The sequence below is a fragment of the Canis lupus genome, chromosome 1 (assembly GCF_048164855.1).
Source record: "Canis lupus baileyi chromosome 1, mCanLup2.hap1, whole genome shotgun sequence".
NCBI classification, from domain to species: domain Eukaryota; kingdom Metazoa; phylum Chordata; class Mammalia; order Carnivora; family Canidae; genus Canis; species Canis lupus.
In genome coordinates, this window is record NC_132838.1 from 82,686,162 (window position 1) to 82,708,539 (window position 22,378).

The window sequence follows — 22,378 nt, forward strand, 5'->3', positions numbered from 1 at the left end:
AAATTAAAGGATGGGGATCCAGGAAATTTGCCTTTAAAGAAGAAACTCAGGGCACCTGGGTGGGTCAGTGGTTTAGCATCTGCCTTTTGGCTCAGGTCGTGATCCTGGGGTCCTGGGGTCCTGGGGTCCTGGGATTGAATCCCATATCCCGCTCCTATGGGGAGTCTGCTTCTCTCTCTGCCTATGTCTCTGCCTCTCTCTGTGTCTCTCATGAATGAATAAATAAAATCTTAAAAGAGAGAGAGAGAGAAGACCCAGAAGTTCAGAATAAGAAGGACAACAGGTCAGTTTTTTAAATCTTTAGTAGGTATCAGAAAGGAATCAAGTTGAATTTTGCAATATTCACTAAACTCAAAGTCCGATTTCCGTTTTCTGATCATGTACTAACACAAAACCTATGGGGGAAGGCTTTTGATGCACCTATAAATAATTTTAACCTTCTTTGTTTTCATAACATATATAGTTACCTGTCCAAAGAGTTTTCTGTATAAACAGCTATGATGTTATTTCATATTTTGGGGTGCTCAAAATAATCATTGATATGACACGCATTTCTAGAATGTGTTTATGCATTTTTCTAGATCTTGAAGGAATGTAAAATTTCTATGCACACCTTTGCCACAAAGAGTTTTGAGAAATGTCTGTTTCCTGATGTCGTGAGACTGAATATTTATGGCTGAGACAGAAGAATCTTTAAAAGTATCCTAATTAGCTTCTTTGGAGGATATATTATTATAAATTTTGTACCAAAATCCCCTCCCCCCCAAATTTACTATGAACAAAGTACTTAATCAATTTGATTGTTCTTTGCCTTTCATTCCCATGGGCAAATCCTAGAACACATCATGCTGGGGCACACTAGTGTGCTGTAAATGGATTTCAAGTGGGCCATTGATCCCCTCAGTCCCTGGAGAGGACCTGCAGTATGCTCCTTAGCCTGCTATGCTGGAGGGGAAATGGTAATTTTCGTTGTGTTTCTTAATGTGCAAGAGTTTGGGGCTACTCTTCCTTAGTCTTGCTTGGTCAGCTCCTTCTTCTCTACTCAACTTCTAAGCACTCTAGTGCAGTCGAACTTCATCCTGGGACAATTTTTTTTTCCTTATACGATTCTTTTTTTAAAAGTTTTTATTTAAATTCCAATTAGTTACCATATAGCGTAATATTAGTTTCAGGTGTACCATATCGTGATTCACCCCTTCCATACAACCCGGTGCTTATCACGACAGATGCACTGCCGAATCCCCATTGCCTACTTCCCCCATTGCTCATTCCCCTACACCGGGTAACTATCAGTTTTTTCTCTGTAGTTAGGAGTCTGTTTCTTGTCTACACACTATCCTTAAGTGACTTCATTTCGTTCTGAGATTTTAGACCTCTCTTTATCATCCCTGGTTTGTCTGCAGTGCCCATGTGACATCTTCACATGCATGGCTCGCCTTAGCCTGGCTGGAATGGACCCCCTTTAGTACCCTGTACCTCCAAAGCTGCTTTTGTCTCAGCTTTCCCCTGTCAGTAGAAGGCACTGCCAGCCACCACCCTTTACCCCAGCCACAGTCTAAGATAGTTGATCCTTTCTATTTCATTTCCTCCCATATTGATCTGTCATCCAGTCCTGCTGACTCTCCATCTACAACTTAACCAGAATCTGTCCATTCTCCCTTGATCACTGCAGGTGATGCAGTTGGAGCTGCCATTCTCCCTCTCTTCCACTAATGCAGTGGTTGTCTGAGTGTTGCCCTCTCTCCTTCATAAAATCTATTGTTTATGAAGTAGTCAGAATGGCTATTTAAAAGTACAAACCAGTTGTGTCAATCTCCTGCTTAAAACCCATCACACTCAAAATCCAAGCATCATCCCTGAGCCCCCAGTCTACGATATGACCCCTCCCCTGCCTGCCCTGACATCACGTATTCCCTCCTATCTTTTCCCTTTGAGTGTTCCAGGGAAAGGGGCCCTTTGGTCTTTCAAACATGCCAGACTCCACTCTTGAGGAGCTATGTAAGTTGTCCCTTCCTTCTGGAATGCTTATTCCTCTCTATCTACTCATCTTTCAGTCTATCACAACTTTTTTCCTCCCTTTTGCTCCTTCACTCCAGAATACAAGCTTCATGAGGAAGCTTTGTTTTGTTCACTGCTCCACCGATGTGTCTCTGATGCCTGGATCAGAGCCTGCCACATAGTAGACTCTCAATAAATACACCCATAAAATGGATTATGCATGATAATGCAAATACTTTCTACTCTTATGATTGTATTGATTTAGTTCTGTGAAATGATAATATCCATTTCATTCTTGCCCATCTCTCCAGTGTTTTTTTTTTTTAAAGAATTTATTCACTTATTCATGAGAGACACAGAGAGGCAGAGACATAGGCAGAGGGAGAAGCAGGCTGTCTGTGGGGAGTCTGATGCAGGAAGCCCAACATGGGACTTGATCCCAGGACCCCGGGATCAGGACCTGAGCCAAAGGCAGATGCCCAACCACTGAGCCATCCAGGTGCCCCCACCCCTAGTTCTTAATGTCCAGAATTTGGATTTTGTCCTTTCCAATAATAAACCCTCTTCTTATTTTTTCTCTTTTAGCTTTAAAGAAATCCTATTAGAATTTGTTCTGTTATTTTAAAAGCCTTTGTATTTTCATCTTTTGGTTATTTATGTGTATTTATGTGTATATTATTTATATATATACTTTTTAAAAAGGTTTTATTTATTTATTTGAGAGAGAAAGAGAAAGAACTCAAGCAAGAGCGGGAGAGGGGGAGAGGGTGAAGCAGACTCCCCACTTAATAGAAAGATGGAGGTGGGACTCTATCCCAGGACCCTGAGATCCTGACCTGAGCTGAAGGCAGATGCTTAACTGACTGAGCTACCCAGGCATCCCTGTATATATAATTTTAACCCTTTAATGGAGTATAATACACAGAAAAGAAAAGAAAACATAAATATAAAGCTCAGTGAATTATCACAAAAGGGACATCCTTTTAACAATTACTGAGGTAAAGAAATAGAACAAGAAGACTTCATTGTGCCCCTTCTCATCACTACTCAGTTTCTCCTTAATGAAAGATAACCAGTCTGATTTTTATGGCACATTTCCTTGCTTTCCTTTATAGTTTCACTACCCATGCCACGAATTGGTTTTGCCTGTTTTGCATATTATGTAAATGGAATCATATAGTTATACTCTCGTTGTTATTAGAAGTCTATATTTATATTAAATACAGTATTGGGGCACCTGGGTACCTCAGTTGGTTGAGCATCTGACTCTTTATTTTGGCTCAGATCAGGCTCTCAGGATTTTGACATCGAACCCTGCGATGTGCTCTGTGCTCAGTGTGAAGTCTGCTTGAGATGCTCTCTTTCTCTCTCCTCCTCTGCCCCTCTCCTCCAGACATGTGTGTGTTCTCTCTAAATAAATGAAATCAATCAATCAATAAATGTAGTATCTATTTGCATAAGTCAGTCATCAATTATATATCTAGTATTCATGTCCTTTCTTCTTGCATAGAGTATTTGAAATGGCTTACAAAAATGCATGCAAATATAATAAAACAGGGAAAAAAAAGTCGGCATCAGGAAAAACAAAAATGTGCCAAGGAAGGGATAAGATCAAGATAGAGTAAGAACCTGAGAAGTAATAGTATTCAATCTAAAACTTGGCATGTGAGCCTCCTGGAGCCACTGAAAAAATAGAAACCAAACTAACTGTAATATTTATATCATTTCTAAAACAAATACATATATCAGTTCCTCATTTTCAAAAGAAATCTAAGTCTAATGTCGTTTTCCCTTGTATCAATCTTCTGGAAAATTCCCATAATAATGTCATAGACACCCTCCCACATTAGTAGCAGTTGATGTGGGAACTGAGCGCAGAGTGTCAGATACTTCCCACTCCCCAATAAGTGGGATGTTGTTTTAATCAACTTCACTCTTAGTCTAGAAACCTGATTTTCTGTTCTAAATTTCTTTTCTCTACATGTTGCTGTTTTTCTCTCAATACAGGAAACAAATATTTAAAGTTGTTTTAATCAACTTCACTCTTAGTCTAGAAACCTGATTTTCTGTTCTAAATTTCTTTTCTCTACATGTTGCTGTTTTTCTCTCAATACAGGAAACAAATATTTAAATTCAATTATGTTGGAATCTTTTGTAGTCTTATATTTAAAGCTGTAGGTGTATATGTTAGTGTTTGCCGTGTGGGGGAATATCATATTCAAATACTGAGGTAGACCTGGTTATTACAGATATCGTCAAAAGATCATTTATATACCAATTAGAAGTAGGCATCGTGTTGCCAGGGTAGAAATAACCTGCTGTGTTTCTCTAATGATCTCCCTTGTCACTGTACCCTCTGGGCCCTGGCAGGACAGTTACGGGTAAATGTCAACAGGTGATTCACTCATGGCCGATGTGTGTTCAGACTTTGCAGGGGATTTAATGAAGTCCACATAATTTGCATTTCCTTAAATTAATATGTCTTACAAAAGCTAGGTCTTGCTGTGGTCTTTTAATAAGATGTACCTCAAACTTAGAAATTTCAAGATACAGATCATTAGCATCACTTTCAACTGGAAGACGCAGATTGACTTCCATAGATTACTTTCTAATTATTTGTGAGAAGTTGTTTGTCTAAGGAGAGAATGTGTTCGTTCCGATGGGATGGAAAATGACCCTGAGTTTTGGAAATGCCATTTTATTTCTCTCCCCTTCCCCATGTCTGTTTTCCCTGTTGTGGCTCGTTCTTTGGGACTCGATCCCGGGACTTCAGGACCACGCCCCGGGCCGAAGGCAGGCGCTAAACCACTGAGCCACCCAGGGATCCCCCTTTTTTTTCTTACTCCTCTTCCACCTTTCCTTTTTCATCTCTTCCTGCTCTTCCTTTTTCCCCCAGCTTCCTACTCTCCGCTTCTATGATCTTTTTGTTATCATTTTCAGACAAGCTGCAACCTGCACCTATTTAAAAGTCACTGGATACACTCAGAGTGGCCTGAAGTTGGTGTTTGGTTTTGCCTTGAGTTTTTGCCAAAAGCAAACGATTATGAACCCACTAGAATCCTCAACCTGTGTTCTTTAATTTCCCCAGAGGTGTGCACGAGAAGACTATTGCCAAATTTAAGGTCCATTAAATCGCTGAATCATCGCATTGGGGATTTACGCGCAGGCGTGTGCCTGTGTGTGTGTGTGTGTTTGTGCGTGCGTGTTTCTGGGAACCAGCTGGCCATGATGAGATTGCAGCCACTGATTACCAGTCGGGTTTCCATTAAGACTACACTCCCCTGAAAGGCCTGTCACGTTTATTTGTATAAGGCCTTGACAGAGCCACAATATGAATAGTGAAACAAATGAGGGCGATTGTTCATCGCTCAGGACACAGAAAACCCATGCCCGAGGTTTTTAAGAAACACACTCCCTCCTTCCTATTGGCAGTTCCATCTGAACTTCAATAAAGAATAGTTGCTTGCTATTTTAGTAGCCTGGATTAACAGCTTCAAAAAAGATCCTTTTAAGGAGGTCAAATGAAAGAGGAACTGGTGCCAGATTTTTTTTTCTTCCTTCCTTTCTTTTTTTTTTTCCCCTCTCCTGCCCAAAGAGGGAATCATCCTCTTCCAGTGAATCATCTGTCTCCCGAAATGGTTACAAAGTCCAAAGGGAATTTCTTCTGTCCTGTTTTACTGAGGAAGAGGGAAGATCTGCGTTGTGGGTAGAGGAAAGAGATTACTTACTATTTATTTATTTATTTATTTATTTTGCTAGTTATAAAACCAGAACAATTCCTCAACCTCAGAGTTCTTATGCCGTGCCAAGATGAGCCTTATTCTTAAATTCAGACATTTTAAATATAGAAGATTATTAAGCACTTGAATAATACGCTTCTTTTTTGTCCCTTTTCAGGCAAAAATGTGAGCTGTTGTATTTTCTATCTTTTTTTCCCTCCTTCCTTCTCCTGCCCCCTCCATGATTCATGCTTTTATTTATGTATTTTTTGTTCCAGTATGAAAAAAAATCGATCCCAAGTGAAACAAGGAAAGAGGTTTAAATTCCTTCTTTTCTGCTAAGAATTTATCATGCAGAATATGCCTTTACTGTGGTGAATGTTTTCCCCAAACAACTTCTGACTTCATTAGATCATGTTTAATATTAATGTACTGCAATTGCTTTTGGCAAGAGGTCCTTCACTTTGCCATTCTTTTGAACAAAGAACATTGTGGTTGATTTTTTTTCTAATGGAATGAAATGTTTGTTACAATTTTATTATAATTGCTTTCTTTGTTGCTTCTTGTCAATCCCTCCTGGCCCGTGAATAACAGGGACACTGCTGGGTACATGTGTATAGATTTAAATATTTTTTTAGTTCTGCAGAATTTGCTGGAAGTCAAATCCACAAATCCTCAGATCCAAATCAACTCTTGCTCCAAAAACAAGTTTGATTTTGCTAAGAGTGCCTTTGGCTGCTATATATCCTGATACTGATATTTAACTAAGTATATAGATAAACGGGTCTTTAATGTGAAGTAGAAAAATAAACGGGTCTTTAATGTGAAGTAGAAAAATTTGCTTTAGATGAATCCATGAATAGGGTTGGGCCATAGCCATTCTTTTGCAGTAAAAACAACTCGGAGTATGGTGAGCATCTTTTGGAGTTATTTTTCCCCCACTTATATCAGTGTACCATCTTCTTTCTGTCAAGTCACAATCATAAATCAATGTCAGAAGTGTCTTTCATTGAATTATTCTGCAAGACTCTGGTTAGTGCAGTGTCTGTTAGATTAATTTCTGAATACTGCACTTCTATTTTATGTTTTTTAAAATTAAGATCCTCAAATCAAAGAAAATGGATTCTTGGTTTGACTATAAGCCAGGCACATTTTTTGTGAATTTTTTCCTAAAGATCTTACATTTTGATGCTATTACAGTTTTTTTATTTTAAAATTCAATTTTTAATTATGATTGCTTATAGAAATACAGGTTTTGTATTATTAAGCTTATATCAAGCACCCTTGCTAAATTTACCTACTATGTTGAGCTCATTTATAGGTTCTTTTGAGTTTTTTATATACACAAATCTATAGTCTATGAAAAATTACAATTTTTATATCTTCTTTTCCTTTCCTTTTCCTTTCCTTATACATTTTACTTCTTTTGCTTGCTTCATTGCTCTGGCTGGGGTTCACAGTACAATGTTGAATAGAAATAGTAATAGCAGGCATCTCATCTCTGCCTCATTCCTGATTTGAGGTGGAAGTCTTTCAATACCTCACAGTTAAATACAAGGTTTGCTTTCTTTGTTTGGTTTTCATAAATGCCTTTCATCAAATTAAGGAAGTTGTGTTCTATTTCTACTTGGCTGAGATTTTATGTAATGATTCAATCTTGAATTTTATGAAGTAGTTTTATTACTTGACATCGCCTGAGATTATCATAATGATTTTTTCTTCTATTAATGTGGTGAATGATATTGATTGATTTTTGATTGTTAATTTGTCTTTTAATTCCTAGGATATCCCTACTTGGTGACTATATAATAACCTATAATATATTGCTAATTTTATTTGGAATTAGTTTTAAGGGTTTTGTTTTTGTTTTTGTTTTTTGCTATGTTTATAAAAGAGACTTGCCTTTACTTCTTTTTTCTTGCAATGTCCCTGTTGGATATTGGTATTGAGATTAGGCTAGGTTCAGAAAATAAGTTGGAAAGTGTTCTCTCTATTCTTTGGAAGAATTTGTGTTAAAAATTGATATATATCTTTAAAGTTTGAAACTATGGATATTAAATTTAATGGAATCATTTTTAATTAAGTAAATTCAGCTCCCAATGTAGGCCTCAAACTCATGACCCTGAGATCAAAAGTCACACACTCTCCTCTTTTAGCCAGCCAGGTGCCCCTAATGGATTCATTTTTAAGTAGCTACAAAACCATCCAGATTTTAAATTTCTGGCTTGCCAGTTTTGAGAAGTTGAGTTTTTTTCAGAAGTATTTTCAGCAGAATTTTATAATCTCTTACAGTTTGTTCTTAGTGTCATTAGAATCTGTAGTATGTCACCATTTCATTCCTCATTTTGATAAATTTTGCTTTGTTTCATTCTTTTTTTCTTTTTTAATAAAGATTTTATTTATTTATTCATGAGACACAGAGAGAGAGAGAGGCAGAGACACAGGCAGAGGGAGAAGCAGGCTCCATGTAGGGAGCCTGATGTGGGACTCGATCCCAGGTCTCCAGGATCACGCCCTGGGCCGAAGGCAAGCACTAAACCGCTGAGTCACCCAGGGATCCCCCTCATTCTTTTTTCTTAAGTGGTTTTCAAAATATTTATATTTTTATAGAAATTATAAAATTTATTATATAATTGTCATATTATGTATTATATAAATATGTAAGTTATATATTTATATATATATTTTTAAAATTTATATTTATTTATGATAGTCACACAGAGAGAGAGAGAGAGGCAGAGACACAGGCAGAGGGAGAAGCAGGCTCCATGCACCAGAAGCCCGGCGTGGGATTCGATCCCAGGTCTCCAGGATCGCGCCCTGGACCAAAGGCAGGCGCCAAACCGCTGTGCCACCCAGGGATCCCGATATATTTATATATTTAATTATATCTTTTCTTCTACATTTTTTAGTTGAATATTTGCTGGTTTTTTTTAATATCTGATGCTTTTAAAGATATCTTTCCCCATAGCATAGCTCCAGTTGTGTTCCACAAGTTTAAATGTCATATTTTCATTATTATTCAATTAAAATACATTCTAATTATGTTGTGATTTCTTTTACCATGAGTTAGAAGTGCATTGTTTAATTTGCAAATTTTGAGAATTTTCTAGTTTTGTTCTATTACTATTTTCCAGATTATCATCCTGGTGGCTATAGAATATAATTCTGTGATTGCAGTCTTTTGAAATTTGTTAAGACTTGATTCTCCCCAAACGCTGCCACATCTAACACCCCCTCCTGCCTCTGTGGGTGAACAGAAGTGGAGCTGGGGAGACAAGGAGAGCCTGGTGCCCTATCCACCCCATGCCTGTATCTAATATATAAATACAGAGATGTGTTAAAAAAAAAAAAAAGACTTGATTTATGCCTCAACAAATGGTTAGTTGAATTAATGTCTTATCTGTGCTAGACAAGAAAGTATAGTCCACCATTGTTGATGACAATGTTCAATATATGCTGGTTAGGTCAAGTTTGTTACTCATGTTGCTCAAATATTCTGTATCTTTTTTTTTTTTAAGATATATTTATTTATTTTAGAGATGGAGCAGGGCAGAGGGAGAGAGAAAATCAAGCAGACTCAGCATTGAGCATGGAGCCATAGGGAGATCAATCTGACTTGAACTGAAACCTAGTTGGATGCTTGACTGACTGTGTCACGAAGGTGGCTCTCAAATAATCTACATCTTTACAGATTTTTCTCCTACTGGTTCTTAGAGTTGCTGAGAAAGGACATCTTAAAATTTCCCACTGTGACTATGCATTTACCTTTCTTTATCCAGTTTTGTCACTTTTTGCTTTGCATATGAAGCTGTGTTATTTAGCACATATAAATTTGGGATTTACATTTAATAGTATTAAATATAATACTATATTATTCTGAGGATTGACTATTTAATAGTAAAAAAATCATCTTAATGTCAAGAAATTCTTTTTGCCTTATAGTCTACTTCATCTGATATTAGTATATTATACCAATGTTACGGTTTTTTCTACCTTTTACTTTCAACCTTTCAACATCCTTATGTGTAAGGTATGCTTTACAAACAGTATCTTGCTCTTACAACTTTTAAAATTCAGCTTGATAATTTTTCTTTTAATATAAGTATTTTGTCTTTTTTATATTGGCAAAAACATGTAACTTTAAATTTATCATGTTAACCATTTTTAATTGTACATTTTGTAATGTTAAGTATTTTCATACTGTTGTGCATTCAATCTCTAGAAGTTTTTCATCATGCAACACTGAAACTACACCCAAGAAACACTGATTATCTCCACACCTGATATAATTACACTTACATTTGGGTTTCAATTTGTTATTTTCCTGTTTGTTTTCAACTTGTCTCACATTCTCCCCGTTTCCTCATTTCTTCACTACTGTTATACCTTTTTTGCTACTACATTTCCCCACATAAGCTTGTGATATATGAATCATTTTAAAGACTTATTTTAGTAGTTACAGATTATAACATATAATCAAAATCTCATATAAATTGGTATTTTCACCATTTCCCTGCAATCCAAGAACTTTAGAACAATTTGCCTTGATGTGGTCCCTTCTGAAATTTGTTACTATTGGAATGTATTTTAATCACACATACATTTAAAACTCTGTAAGATTTTGCCATAGTTTGGGGGCTCCTGGGTGGCTCAGTTGGTTAAGCCTCTGACTCTTGGTTTCAGCTCAGGTCATGATCTCAGGGTTGTGAGATAGAGCTCCATGCTCAGTATAGAGTCTGCTTGAGATTCTCTCTCTCTCCCTCTGCCCCTCCCTTTCTAAAATAAATAGATAAATCCTTTAAAAAAGATATTGAAATTGTTTTATACAGTGAATGTTGATTTATTCATATCCACATATTCACATTCTCCAGTGTTTTTCTTTCCTTCCTGCATTTCTTTACTTCCACCTATCATAGTTTTATTCTGCTTTTACTATTGCTTTTAGTGTGGGTTTCCTCTTGACAAACAGTTTCAGTTTATTTCTCTGGAAATGTCTTCTTTTTTTGCCTTCATTTTTTATGTTCACCCAGGATAGAATTTTAGAACAGCACTTATTTTATATCCACACTTTGAAGATAATTCCATTCCTTGACTTTCATTATTTCTGATAAGGTCAGTTTTATTTTTGTTCCTTTGACAGTCAAACTCCTTTTTCTCTGATTGATTGAAGATTTTTATTCTCTACAGTTTTTAGCAGTTTTAGGGTCATGTGCCTAGAGGGCCTTTTCTTTGCATTTATCCTGATTTGGGTTCATAGTTTAACATGAATGGTAGAGTGATAGCTTTCATTAATTTTGAAAGGTGATTGGCCATTGCCTTTTCAAATATAATTTCAGTCCCATTTTCTTTCTTCCCCAAGGGAAACTCCTATTGCACGCATGTTAGACCTTTTTGCCATGCTCCTTGGATTTCTTATGCTTATCTCTATATTTTTCCTGTCTTTTTCTCTCCATACATCAGGATGGATATTTTCTTCTGACATATTTTGCAATTTACTAATCTTCTCCTCAGTATATTTAATCCATTATGAAACACATTTTTTGAGTCTTAAATTCAATTATTAAATTTACAGTTTAAAATTTTCTTTTGGGGATCCCTGAGTGGCTCAGTGGTTTAGCACCTGCCTTCAGCCCAGAACATGATCCTGGAGTCCCAGAATCGAGTCCCACATCGGGGTCCTGCATGGAGCCTGCTTCTCCCTCTGCCTGTGTCTCTGCCTCTCTCTCTCTCTCTCTCTCTGTCTCTCATAAATAAATAAATAAAATTTTTTAAAAATTAAAAAATAAAAATTTCTTTTGAATATTTTATTTATAGATTCTCTCTACTGCAATTTTCCATCTACTTTCTTTTTAATCTCCTCTGGTTCTGTTTCCATTCTTTTTCTCATGAGTTTTTTCCCCCCCTCTAGAGTTTTCAGTCATTTGGTCATATGTTTTTATTTATTTTTTTTAAGATTTTGTTTATTTATTCATGAGAGAGACACACACACATCAGAAAGAGAGAGAGAGAGAGAGAGGTAGAGACACAGGCAGAGGTTAGAAGCAGGCTCCATGCAGGGATCCTGATGTGGAACTCGATCCCGGGACTCCAGGATCATGCCTGGGCTGCAGGTGGCACTAAACCGCTGAGCCACCCAGGGATCCCAAGGTCATATGTTTTTAATGTTTGGTAATTTTTTATTGATTGTTGAATAACATACATGAAAAATGTAGAGACAATGAGTGTGGTTGTTGAGATCTAGAGAGGGTTTACTTTTGCATCTCAGAGGCAATTAAGAGTATCAGATAAACGTAATCTATTTTGTGTTTGAGTTGATTTGAATCAGGATTTCAGTCATCATGAAGATTAATCTATCTTTGCTTCATCCTTCTGCTATGGTGGAGGTCAACACACTTTATCTGTATATGGTCAGATAGTAAATAGTTTAGGCTTTGCAGGCCTACAGTCTCTGTTGCAACTACTCACTCTATCATTGTAGCACACAAGAAATCCGTAAATAATATAAGTGTGGTTTTATTCCAATAAAACTTTTATTTATAATATTTGGCATTGGGCCAGATTTACCCTGCAGACCATCGTTCTCCAACCTCTCTTTATCCTAGGGTATAACTCTCTGGGGCCTCCTCTTAAAACCTGGGTTATTTAACCAAGACCCTTTTTCTGTAGAGATCCCTACACTTCAATTTTTGTCTCACTATTTCTGTGAAACAGTTGTTAGATCTATGAACCTTCTTATCTCGTTGGCTACAAATTATGAATTACCAATTAGAGAGGAACAACCACACTAGATGTGGGCTTCACCTTTTTGCACTTACCTTCTCTCCAGGATCTTAACTTTTAAGATAGTCACCTGGGTAGCAGTCTGACACCATCAAAGATTTTTTGTTGTTGTTATTATTTATCTAGCTTTTCTCCTTGTTCTTGGTACAGATAGTTTATCAGAGCCAGAAGCATATGAGGGTCTTTATTTGAAATTCAGATTCACCATTGCCTTAACAAAGATTGGAAAAACCATCTTTATGTTTTGAATTTTGCATCAGTGATTGTCAGACTGAAGGGTATGCTCAGAGTCCAGTTGGCTACTCTCTGCCTTTAAATAATAATTTGTCTCGAATCTGCTCACTTCTCCCCATGCTGATTGCTCCTTCCTTAATTCTCATTTAAAATGGCTTTCTAGGGTACCTGGGTGGCTCAGCTGGTTAAATATCTGCCTTCAGCTCAGGTTATGACCTTGGGGTCATGGGATGGAGTCCCACATTGGGCTCCCAGTTCAGCAGGAGTCTGCTTCTCCCTCTCCCCTGCTAGTGCTCTCTGTCTCTTTCTCTCTCTTAAATAAATAAATAAATAAATAAATAAATAAATAAATAAATAAAATCTTTTAAAAAATGGCTTTCTAATTCTCCCGATATGTCCTAATTCATTCTCTGCATGGTAGCTGGAGGGATCCTTATAAAACATAAATGTGAGCATGTTATCCCTTGCAACTTAAACTCTTTTATAAAAGTAAACTCTAGGACTAACATGGGGCTCAAACTCACAACTCTGAGATCAAGAGTTGCGTGCTCCACTGACTGAGCCAGCCAGGTGCCTCTCACTGCTTCAAACTCTTTAATGCCTCTCTATTTCCTTTAGAATATAAAAGACAAACTTTAAGATGGCTTGTAAGGCCCTTCATGACCTTACCACTATCCACTTCTCCAACCAAATTTTCCAATTTTTTTTTCTAAAGTGATTCTATCTGGTTTGCATTAATTGCTTGCTGTTCATTGACGAGACCAGAGACTCTCCCACCTCAGTGCCTTCACACATGGTCTACCTGACTTGAGATCTTCATACTTTTCTTTCACCTTAAGATATCTTTCAAGTCTCAGCTAAAGTTAACTCTCTCTACAAAACTTTTTTTTGACTCCTAAATTCTGGCCTAGTTCTGGAGTGCTCTATATTCCCCCAATGATATTTCTTATCCCCTGAATAATGAAATTGAATGTGTTGACTTGTTTGTAGCCCCTAAATACTCTGAGCTTCACAGGGCAAAACTGTTTCTATTTCAGTCTTGAATCATTAGCATCTAGCACAGCACCTGGCCCATGGGAGGTGCTTCCTAGTGCTTCGTTGAATGAATGAATGAATGAATGAATGAATGAATGTTTTAAATATATGAGGGATTATTTACTTTTTATTCTGATGTTTACATTCATTGCTGCCCAGTATAGCTTTACAAGCTGGCAAAGCAGTATTATTTCTGTTTTAAAATGGACAAGTGGTAACAGGCCAGATGACTTGCATGGGGGTTTTCAAGATGTTTAATAGAGAGTGTAGAGCTCATCTCTAGGTTATGTAGGTTTCAGGATAGATGTTGAGATCATGTACCATGGTTTTGCCTTACTCACTACATCACTTCTCCTTTTCCATTCCCATCTCTTTCTTTTCCTTCCCCCTATGATTATCAGTAAGGCCACACTGAAAGCCAGAGAGATGGTGACACCTTGATTAATCAGTAGGTGTGGGGATTTTTAGAGAGTTTAATCATCCATCATTAAACAAAACTTTTCTTCCCCCCACCATGGCTCCATGTTAGCCTGGGATCGGAATGCAGAGGAAGGGGATGTGACAGGTGGTAACTCCTCCTTTTCAAGGTGAGATTGTGCATAGAAATGCCAGGACTCTGTGGTGACTTCAAAGCGGTGTGTGGTGCCTGGAAGATGGAGAAGGGGCTCCGGGTGGTGACCTTGTCAGATTGCTTTGCTGATGATAGTGGGACTCTGCAATCATCTGCTTGTTAAAAGGAAGAAGTTCATATATGAAATCAATAATGTGATGAGTGGGCACAGTCTCCTCCATGATCTCTTTCAGGTAATATTAAAGGGAAATGTTAAATAATATTAATATTTGAAAAGTTAGCCATTAAATTCCATTCTAAAATAAAAAAACAACACCTATCATTTTTGTATGTTTGTGTGGGAAAAGCTATGCATTTTGTTTCTTTACTCATAAATTCTGTACCACAGAGTGTGCTATAGTCAGGTTGTAGAGATGAACATCTGGTGAACAAAGAGGCAGGGCAGATAGTATTGGAAGGGTTTTCTAAAAACTGCCTCTTGAATGTTACTCTTTGGAGACCTCTGGTCCAGGCAGCAAACTGAAAGTGGAAGTATCTTTCGAGAGGCCAGAAAACATTGATTTTACTGGCTTGGCTAGAAAGTTTAAGGCCATTTTCATTCATGTCTTCTAGGTAGTATCCTTTTCAAGTGGATGACCATGGAATCCGAGAATATCTCAGAGAAGCAAGAAGAAATTCTCTCTATCTTGGAAGAGAAATTTCCTAGCTTGCCTCCAAGAGAAGACATTATCAACGTCCTACAAGAGACCCAATTCAGTGCTCAGGGTGAGTGACTCTGTTCTTTAGCTCTGTTGCAACTCCTGAGGAGGGATGGTTTATGGGATGGCATGTTGCCAGGGCCCAGAAAGTGAATTTGAGGGTGCCTTCATTTTCTTCCCTATGATTGTGCTTGTGGAAGGTTTCCAGGCACTTAATGTTGGCTTACCTGGAAGCAGGCAGCCTGTACTGCAGTCTCTCCTCTGAGGCCTCTGTGTCTGGATGTATGGTTAATACATGTGTCTAATGTGCACCCCAGATGCCTCATTACATGAAATCCCTGTGCTGAGCTGGTTCTATTCTGAGAATGTGGCAGGAGCAATGTCAAGCACAATGGGATTTCATAAATCAATTAATTTTAGGAAAAAAGAAGACAGCTAAGCAGATAAAATTGTTCTCTCAATCTCAGCTTTACTAAGACAGTGGATTTCCTGGCTCACTCATTTTATAATAATAATAATTAGATATAATTCCAGGAGTACCTGATACACACACAGTTTTGCTGCTATAACTTTGCATGGATTATCTTACTGAGCTTTCATGACAACCCTGAGAGTCCGGTGCTATGATTATCCCCAGTTTCCAGATGTGAACACTGAGGCACAGAAAGGCAGCTTTTCTTTCTTGCAATCACATACACAGCTGGCAAGTGACCAGGCCAGGATTTGAACCCAGACATTGACATAACTTTTTCCCTTAGTTTGGAATTCCCCGGGGGCAGGGGCAGGCCCGAGGCAAAGTAGTTTATCTGGCAGGTGCTCCCCAGAAACACTGGAGTGGTTTATCAAGCAGCTTAGCATTGTGGGAGGTCATCCTTCATCCCGCTAGGGAACCCAAGAAAAGAATGTAAATTGCACCTCACTGTTATCCCACCTGAAGGTTGCAGTGCTGTGCTAAAACTTGTCCATTCAAGCTCTGGGGACTGGTTGGTAATTTGTCAGGAGTTTTGTGAGTTAGGTTATGTTGGGTCAGCAGCTTGGAAGCCATGGTGGAAGTGTTCACATCACAGAAACGAACAAATACTACAAATCAGGTTTTATTGCTGAATATTCAACATTTACTAACATACCACTGGTCTATTGAGAGATACTTAGTTCCAAGAGTTGTTAATTCCCAGAGTAAGCTCTGGTGGCTAGAGAAAATCCTTAGGAAGAGACTCAGGTGCTGGTGTTTGGGCATCATGCTTCCCACACTGCGATGGGAAGACCTAAGGAAGAATGAGTGGGGCCATTGATGCATCTGCTACAAATGTATGTGTGTGGATGGATACGTGTATGTATAGCTGCACGACGGTATGCATTTTGTTGTTCACTTTCAAAACTAGACCAAGCTTTTTTTTTTAAGATTTATTTGAGAGAAAGAGATAGTGCGTGTACACGCATGAATGTGTGCACAGAGGGGAGGGGCAAAGAGTCTTAAGCAGACTCTTCATTGAGCATGCAGCCCTATTTGGAGCTCTATCTCATGATCATGACCTGAGCTGAAACCACGAGTTGGGCACTTAACCGGATGTACCACCGTGCCCCACAACTAGATCAAGCTTTTAATGTCACAGTATATTCTATAAATCATTTTATGCTGCAGTATGATACATTGTGGCCTTTCAGTCTTTAAGCCAAAGAAAAATATTTAGTACTCGTCTGGTTCCTTACACTGCTGTGCTTGACAGAGTGTTCTAAGTTAGGAGGGCAAGCAGTCAACTTTAGTATCTAAACATGCATCTGGGAAGGATATATATTCTATACTGGGCTTTACTATGGGTCTTCTCCCCAAGAGGTTAGGCCTAACCAGATATAATAACCTAGAGTGAGAGTTAAATGTCAAGCCAGACCTTTTCCTATCTTTTGCAGATAAATTCTACTGAAGCGCATTGTCAGCTGACTCAAACTATGCAGTTTTGGATAATTCAGCCATTTCAGATTATTCTTCTCATCATTTAAGGAATCCAGTGGCTCCAATTGCCAAAGAAATTGGTCACAAGGGTGACCAATTTAATTATGGTAGTTTTATGGGTTACATATATAAAGTGTATTTTGAATAAGATTACACTAGAAAATATAGGAGCTCAACTAAATCCATCCTGAAAGCAAATTTTGGCCTTGTGAGGTGTGACCTAGCAAGTTTGCATGATTACACTAGGTCTTCCTCATTTGTGCACCTCTTCCCATTCCATTCTCTGCTTCTGTCTGCTATGGGCCTCTAGAGTCTTTTACTTCTGAGCATTTAGTCCTGTGGCTTCTGGTTGGGGTTGGTGGGTGAGGAGAGTTAGCAACACATGGGGTGTGTGTTTCAAGGGAAGAGAGAGGCTGTAGTATTTCTTCCTTGCTTCCTTACTGATTTGATGCTAAGTTTCTGGCAGCCACTCCTCTGTACTTTCAGGTCTCTGTTTCTTGCCTGTGTCCTTTTTGCTAGTGTCTGAATGCTTCACCATCTTTTATTCATTTTCTCAGCCCCACCCACGTATCTGTGAGTATCCTGTTATTAAAAATCTTTTTTTTTTAAATCATGAGGGTGAATTCTGTTTCCTCCTAGGATCCTAACTGGTGCAAATATTGTCACTCATGTGATTTTTTTCTTAATATGTATTTATTATGAGTAAGAGATCTTGGGGGGTGGGGTGGGTATTGAGACTAACAGGCTGAATTCTTTATATAATCCCTTGATGTTACCAAGAAAAGTTCCCCAAGTGTAACATAATGTTTTCCCCTCTCATCTACAGGTTTAAGTATTGAACAGATGATGCTGAAAGATCTAAAGGAACTGTCAGATGGAGAAATAAAAGTGGCCATTAGTACTGTGAGCATGACCCTCGAGGTAAGGGTAGGAATGGGTTTTAGTTTGTTTAGTTGGTGGTTGATTTTTTGGGCAATGACAGATTTTACAGAATTGCAGTCTGAGCAACTGGTGTACAACTCTCTACAGCATAAGTCAGTGTTACTCTTTTGCTATGAATGCTTCCTTATGATATATTTGACTAGAAATGCAGGTTATTATTTTGGATGAAACCACTGTGCTATGTCAGTGAAAAATGGCAAACATGGATTCCCAAGGCAAGTGGTATTTCATTCATTTCAGTAGAAAAAAACCTAAAACACAAGCATTCACATTTGTATGTGTGCATATGTATAGTCTGCTTAATAGCAAGGATTATATACGTGACTGGATTCACTTCCAGTTTTTCGGTGAACCACCCCACATTGTCCATAGAACTATTCTAAGAAAACAAGTTGTCCTTTGGCCCTTGTAGGCTGTTTGGATGCATGTCATTTTTAGTAATCAATGGTGGCAGTTCAAGTATTCATAAAACTCTCTTTTCAATCTGTTAAATGAATGACTCAGAGTGAATATTACTCTTGTCATTGTGTGTTTCCTTGGTAAATTATCCTTTTTCTACTTTGGGGGTTTTCAATGACTTGTATGTTAATCTTAATTAACCTAACTAATGGGGATGATATTTTACAGAAACACATTTGTGCCATGCCGAAGTCTACATATTTCTATACTATTATATTGTCTTGGTTGAGGCACTGAGCTCTCAAGTTTATGGAGATAAAAATTGCTGTATAGCAATTCATATTTTGGCTTTTAGAATTGTGTATCAGCATTTTTTTTCACTTACCTTATGATGTTGATGATGATATCAATGTATATACTTCTAGGGAATAGCAGGCATGTATGGGGTGTCCATGACTCAGAAAACCCATGAGTAAAGCAGGTGATTTTCCTTGTAATTTCTTTGAAAAATTTAATCCCAGTTGCTTGAAATAGTAATTCAGGTCATAGATCCATATGAGTACCCAGAAGCAGATTGTTGTTACTAGAGGGAATCACATTTGGTGGTTACATCATACCTTGTAGTTTATTGAGCACATTCTCATTGTAGGTAGTTGGTAAACTGACACAGTTGTTTCTATGGACTTTCAAATTGCTAGATGCTCCCTATAATTAGATGTTGATGTGACTCAACACAAGAAATACATGTAATTTGGGATGTAGTAACTAGATAATCAGCTTCAATTAGAAATCTGCTTTGTATATAGAAATCCAAGGAAAACATGGATCTTGCAAGGGTCAGTAGCTCAGAGAATCATTTCTCCTAGTTCAAGCCTTAGGGTTTTCTGTCTCCTCTCCCCCTCCCCTGTCTCCCTTCACTTAATGGCATCTTATTAGGTTTTAAATGCCTTGTTTGGAATTCCTTTCTAAATTAACATAGAGCATCTTGTAATTGCTTAGGGAACTGTCTGCAGTTAGCAAATTATTTTAAGGCTATTATTATTACAGACTTACCATAGCTTTAATGTACCTTTATTTATATTGTAGGGGTATATGAATGGCTTTTCAGAATTGTTAAACTCTGATGTTTGCCAAGCTGAATAAGTGATAAAATGATCATCTACATCTTTATAGTAATTTACATAGAGGTCCAGTAATTAATCAGGCTATTAAGTACATCTCTGGAAACACTATGTGATCTTCTGGGAGGATGGAGAAGGACATTCGTACATGTACAAGAAGGGTACACAGATTAAATGCTAATCAGCTGAATAAGGGCTTTTCACATGGGCATAATGGGGATAGTAAAGATGATTGAGAAATGGGGAAGCAGCTCCTTAGTAACATCCTATGATTTCTTTGAAAGAGCAAATGCACGTTACTTATTCAGTCTGTCAGTTTTGAAACAGCTATCTAGACACCCTTTAAATCTAGATAGACTCTCAGGCAGCCCTGGTGGTACAGTGGTTTAGCACTGCCTGCAGCCTAGGGCGTGATCCTGGAGACCCAGGATCGAGTCCCACGTCGGGCTCTCTGCATGGAGCTTGCTTCTCCCTCTGCCTGTGTCTCTGCCTCTTTCTCTCTCTGTGTCTCTATGAATAGGTAAATAAATAAAAATCTTTAAAAAAAAACAACAAATAAATCTAGATAGACTCTCAAAGTTCCTATGAGTGTCTCAGTCTCATATGTTCTCCAAAGCATGTTGAGACCTAGCTACTTCGTGATGACTTTTGTAAATTCTCCAGTTTATAACCATCCTCTGAACCATCCTTTAGTCTAAAGGACCAACTTAGGACTGAAATAGTTATTGTATCTTCCATTAATTTTGAGCTTGTTTTATGTATTTATTTAATCATAGTTAGACAATATTTTAGGTTAATTGAGCATAATGATGACATCTTTGACTTTTTTTTAAGAAGGAGAGAGAGCATGGTGATGGGTGGAGGAGGGGATGCAGAAGGAGAGGGAAAGGGAAACTCTTTGCAGAGCTTGACATGAGGCTCAATCTCGTGACCCTGGGATGATGATCTGAGCCAAAATCAAGTATTGGACACTTAACCAACTGATCCATCCAGGGGCCCTGGCATCTTTGACTTGTATCCCCCTTTAATTTCTTGGCACAGTGCTGAGCATATAGTAGGTGCTCTACAAATAGAAATACTTAGTACATATTGGTGTTTGCAGTTTGTCCATGAGATATCTGATTTTTACTTCCTTTTCAACTTAAATAAACAGCTAGGAGAGTGAAGCTACTTAGTTGTGCATCCAAGACAATATGCTTTGTTCCCTTCTAATCAGTTTTTTTCCAGATAACTATGTCTGAAGGCTGAGATCATATAGATCACATATGGTCCACATATTTGTAGATAGTACTGCTTACCCAGCTGTTGTCCAAAAGTCGATCGGGCAGCTTTGCAAAGTAGTTGTTACTGGAAGGAATGCACTGGAAGTTCTGTGGCACGTCAGGGAAATAGACAAAAGGCTTCTTTCTTTCTTTTTTTTTTTTTTTTTTTTTTTGACAAAAGGTTTCTTTACATTTTTGGTGGTCTTTTACAATGCTCTGATTCCACAGTTGTATGTGTCATGACCTTTATCGACTGATGACCCGATTAATTTTGGGAGGCAAAAATATTGAGAAAATCAGAGGAATCTGTGTCTTTGCAATATAAGAGAAGGAACCCCTGGTTTAGGAGATAGAGACCACTGGTTTGACAGATGGGTTACCTCGGGCCTTCTATGTTGAAAGCTACTAAGCCCTTTCTCATTTTCCTGGTAGTTTGTATCATAAAGAAGAATTGTAATCTAATCAAGGGCATAGGTGTTCTTGAAAGACCTACCGTAGAAAGTAAATAATTACAGTCATGCAGAGTTTGCTGCATTTGCTCCCTATGAGGTCAGATGAATGTGACTTGGGGGAGCAATGGATAAAAACTGGCCTTCTCAGAAGCATGGCCAGAGGGGTAGCCCTCCTTACAGAGAGGACTTGGAAGCTAGGACCATGGAGAAGGCACTGCTGTCTCGTTTTGCATGGCCTCCAGGTCATTCTGAGCCAAATTCACACACATCTTGTGAGGCATCCACGCCACATACTGGAATTCACTTCACTGACTGTTGTTGTACCTCATCTTTTGTGCCCATTTCATTGCCTGCCAATCTGATTATCAGAAGAGAAATGCAGGTGGCTTTGATTCTGTTCCAGTCCTTTTTTTTTTCTATTGAAGCGTTGTTGACACACAAGGTTACATTTGTTTCAGGCAACATAGTGATCCGACAAATCTGTATGATGTGTTATGCTCAGCACAAGTGCAGCTCACAATCCTGCATTTTAGTGGTGCAACCAGTGGAGAGAAGTAAAATTTGCCCAAAACTAAATCCATATTAAAAACTAGAAAGTATACAAATTAAAAATAATAAAACCTTAATCAGAAAAAAAAAAGAAAAGAAAAAAAAAGTATTTCAAAGCACATGCTAATTGGAACAAACTCTGCCTGTGTTCTTTTTTTTTTTTTAAGATTTTGTGTATTTATTCATGAGAGACACAGAGAGAGAGAGAGAGGCAGAGACATAGGCAAAGGGAGAAGCAGGCTCCATGCAGGGAGCCCGATGCGGGACTCGATCCAGGGACTCCAGGATCACACCCTGAGCAAAGGCAGATGCTCAACCGCTGAGCCACCCCCAGGTATCCCTGTATGTGTTCTTTTACCAGAAATTAAGTGGTTATTATACCTCCTAGACCTGGTATACCATTAAGGGGAAGGGACAGATCTTTCCATTCCAGTGAGGTACCACCAAAGCAACTGAGGTTCCCTTGCTAACACCAAACAGGATTACAACCTCCTTTAAGCATGTCCAAAAGGCTGTGAGCCATTAGCAGCTTTCCACAGGAAGGACAATAAGCAGGCACTGACCTGCTTACTAATTATTATGATCAATGACATTATGATTCATTCGGGCATGTGTACTATGTCAGTTTGCTCAGGCTGTCATAACAAAACAGCACCGAGTGGTG

The 22,378-nt window shown here is 38.2% G+C and overlaps 1 protein-coding gene across 5 annotated transcripts in view; it reads left to right on the plus strand.

Annotated features, from left to right (window-relative positions):
• Window positions 1–22,378, plus strand: part of PRUNE2 (prune homolog 2 with BCH domain) — a 256,690-nt gene that overhangs the window by 55,320 nt on the left and 178,992 nt on the right. For all 5 annotated transcript variants that reach the window (XM_072837719.1, XM_072837709.1, XM_072837712.1 and 2 more), the window contains exons 5-6: window positions 14,953–15,105; window positions 17,816–17,910. In XM_072837719.1, the coding sequence (XP_072693820.1) occupies window positions 14,953–15,105; window positions 17,816–17,910 (248 nt within the window). The remainder of the gene's footprint in view (window positions 1–14,952; window positions 15,106–17,815; window positions 17,911–22,378) is intronic.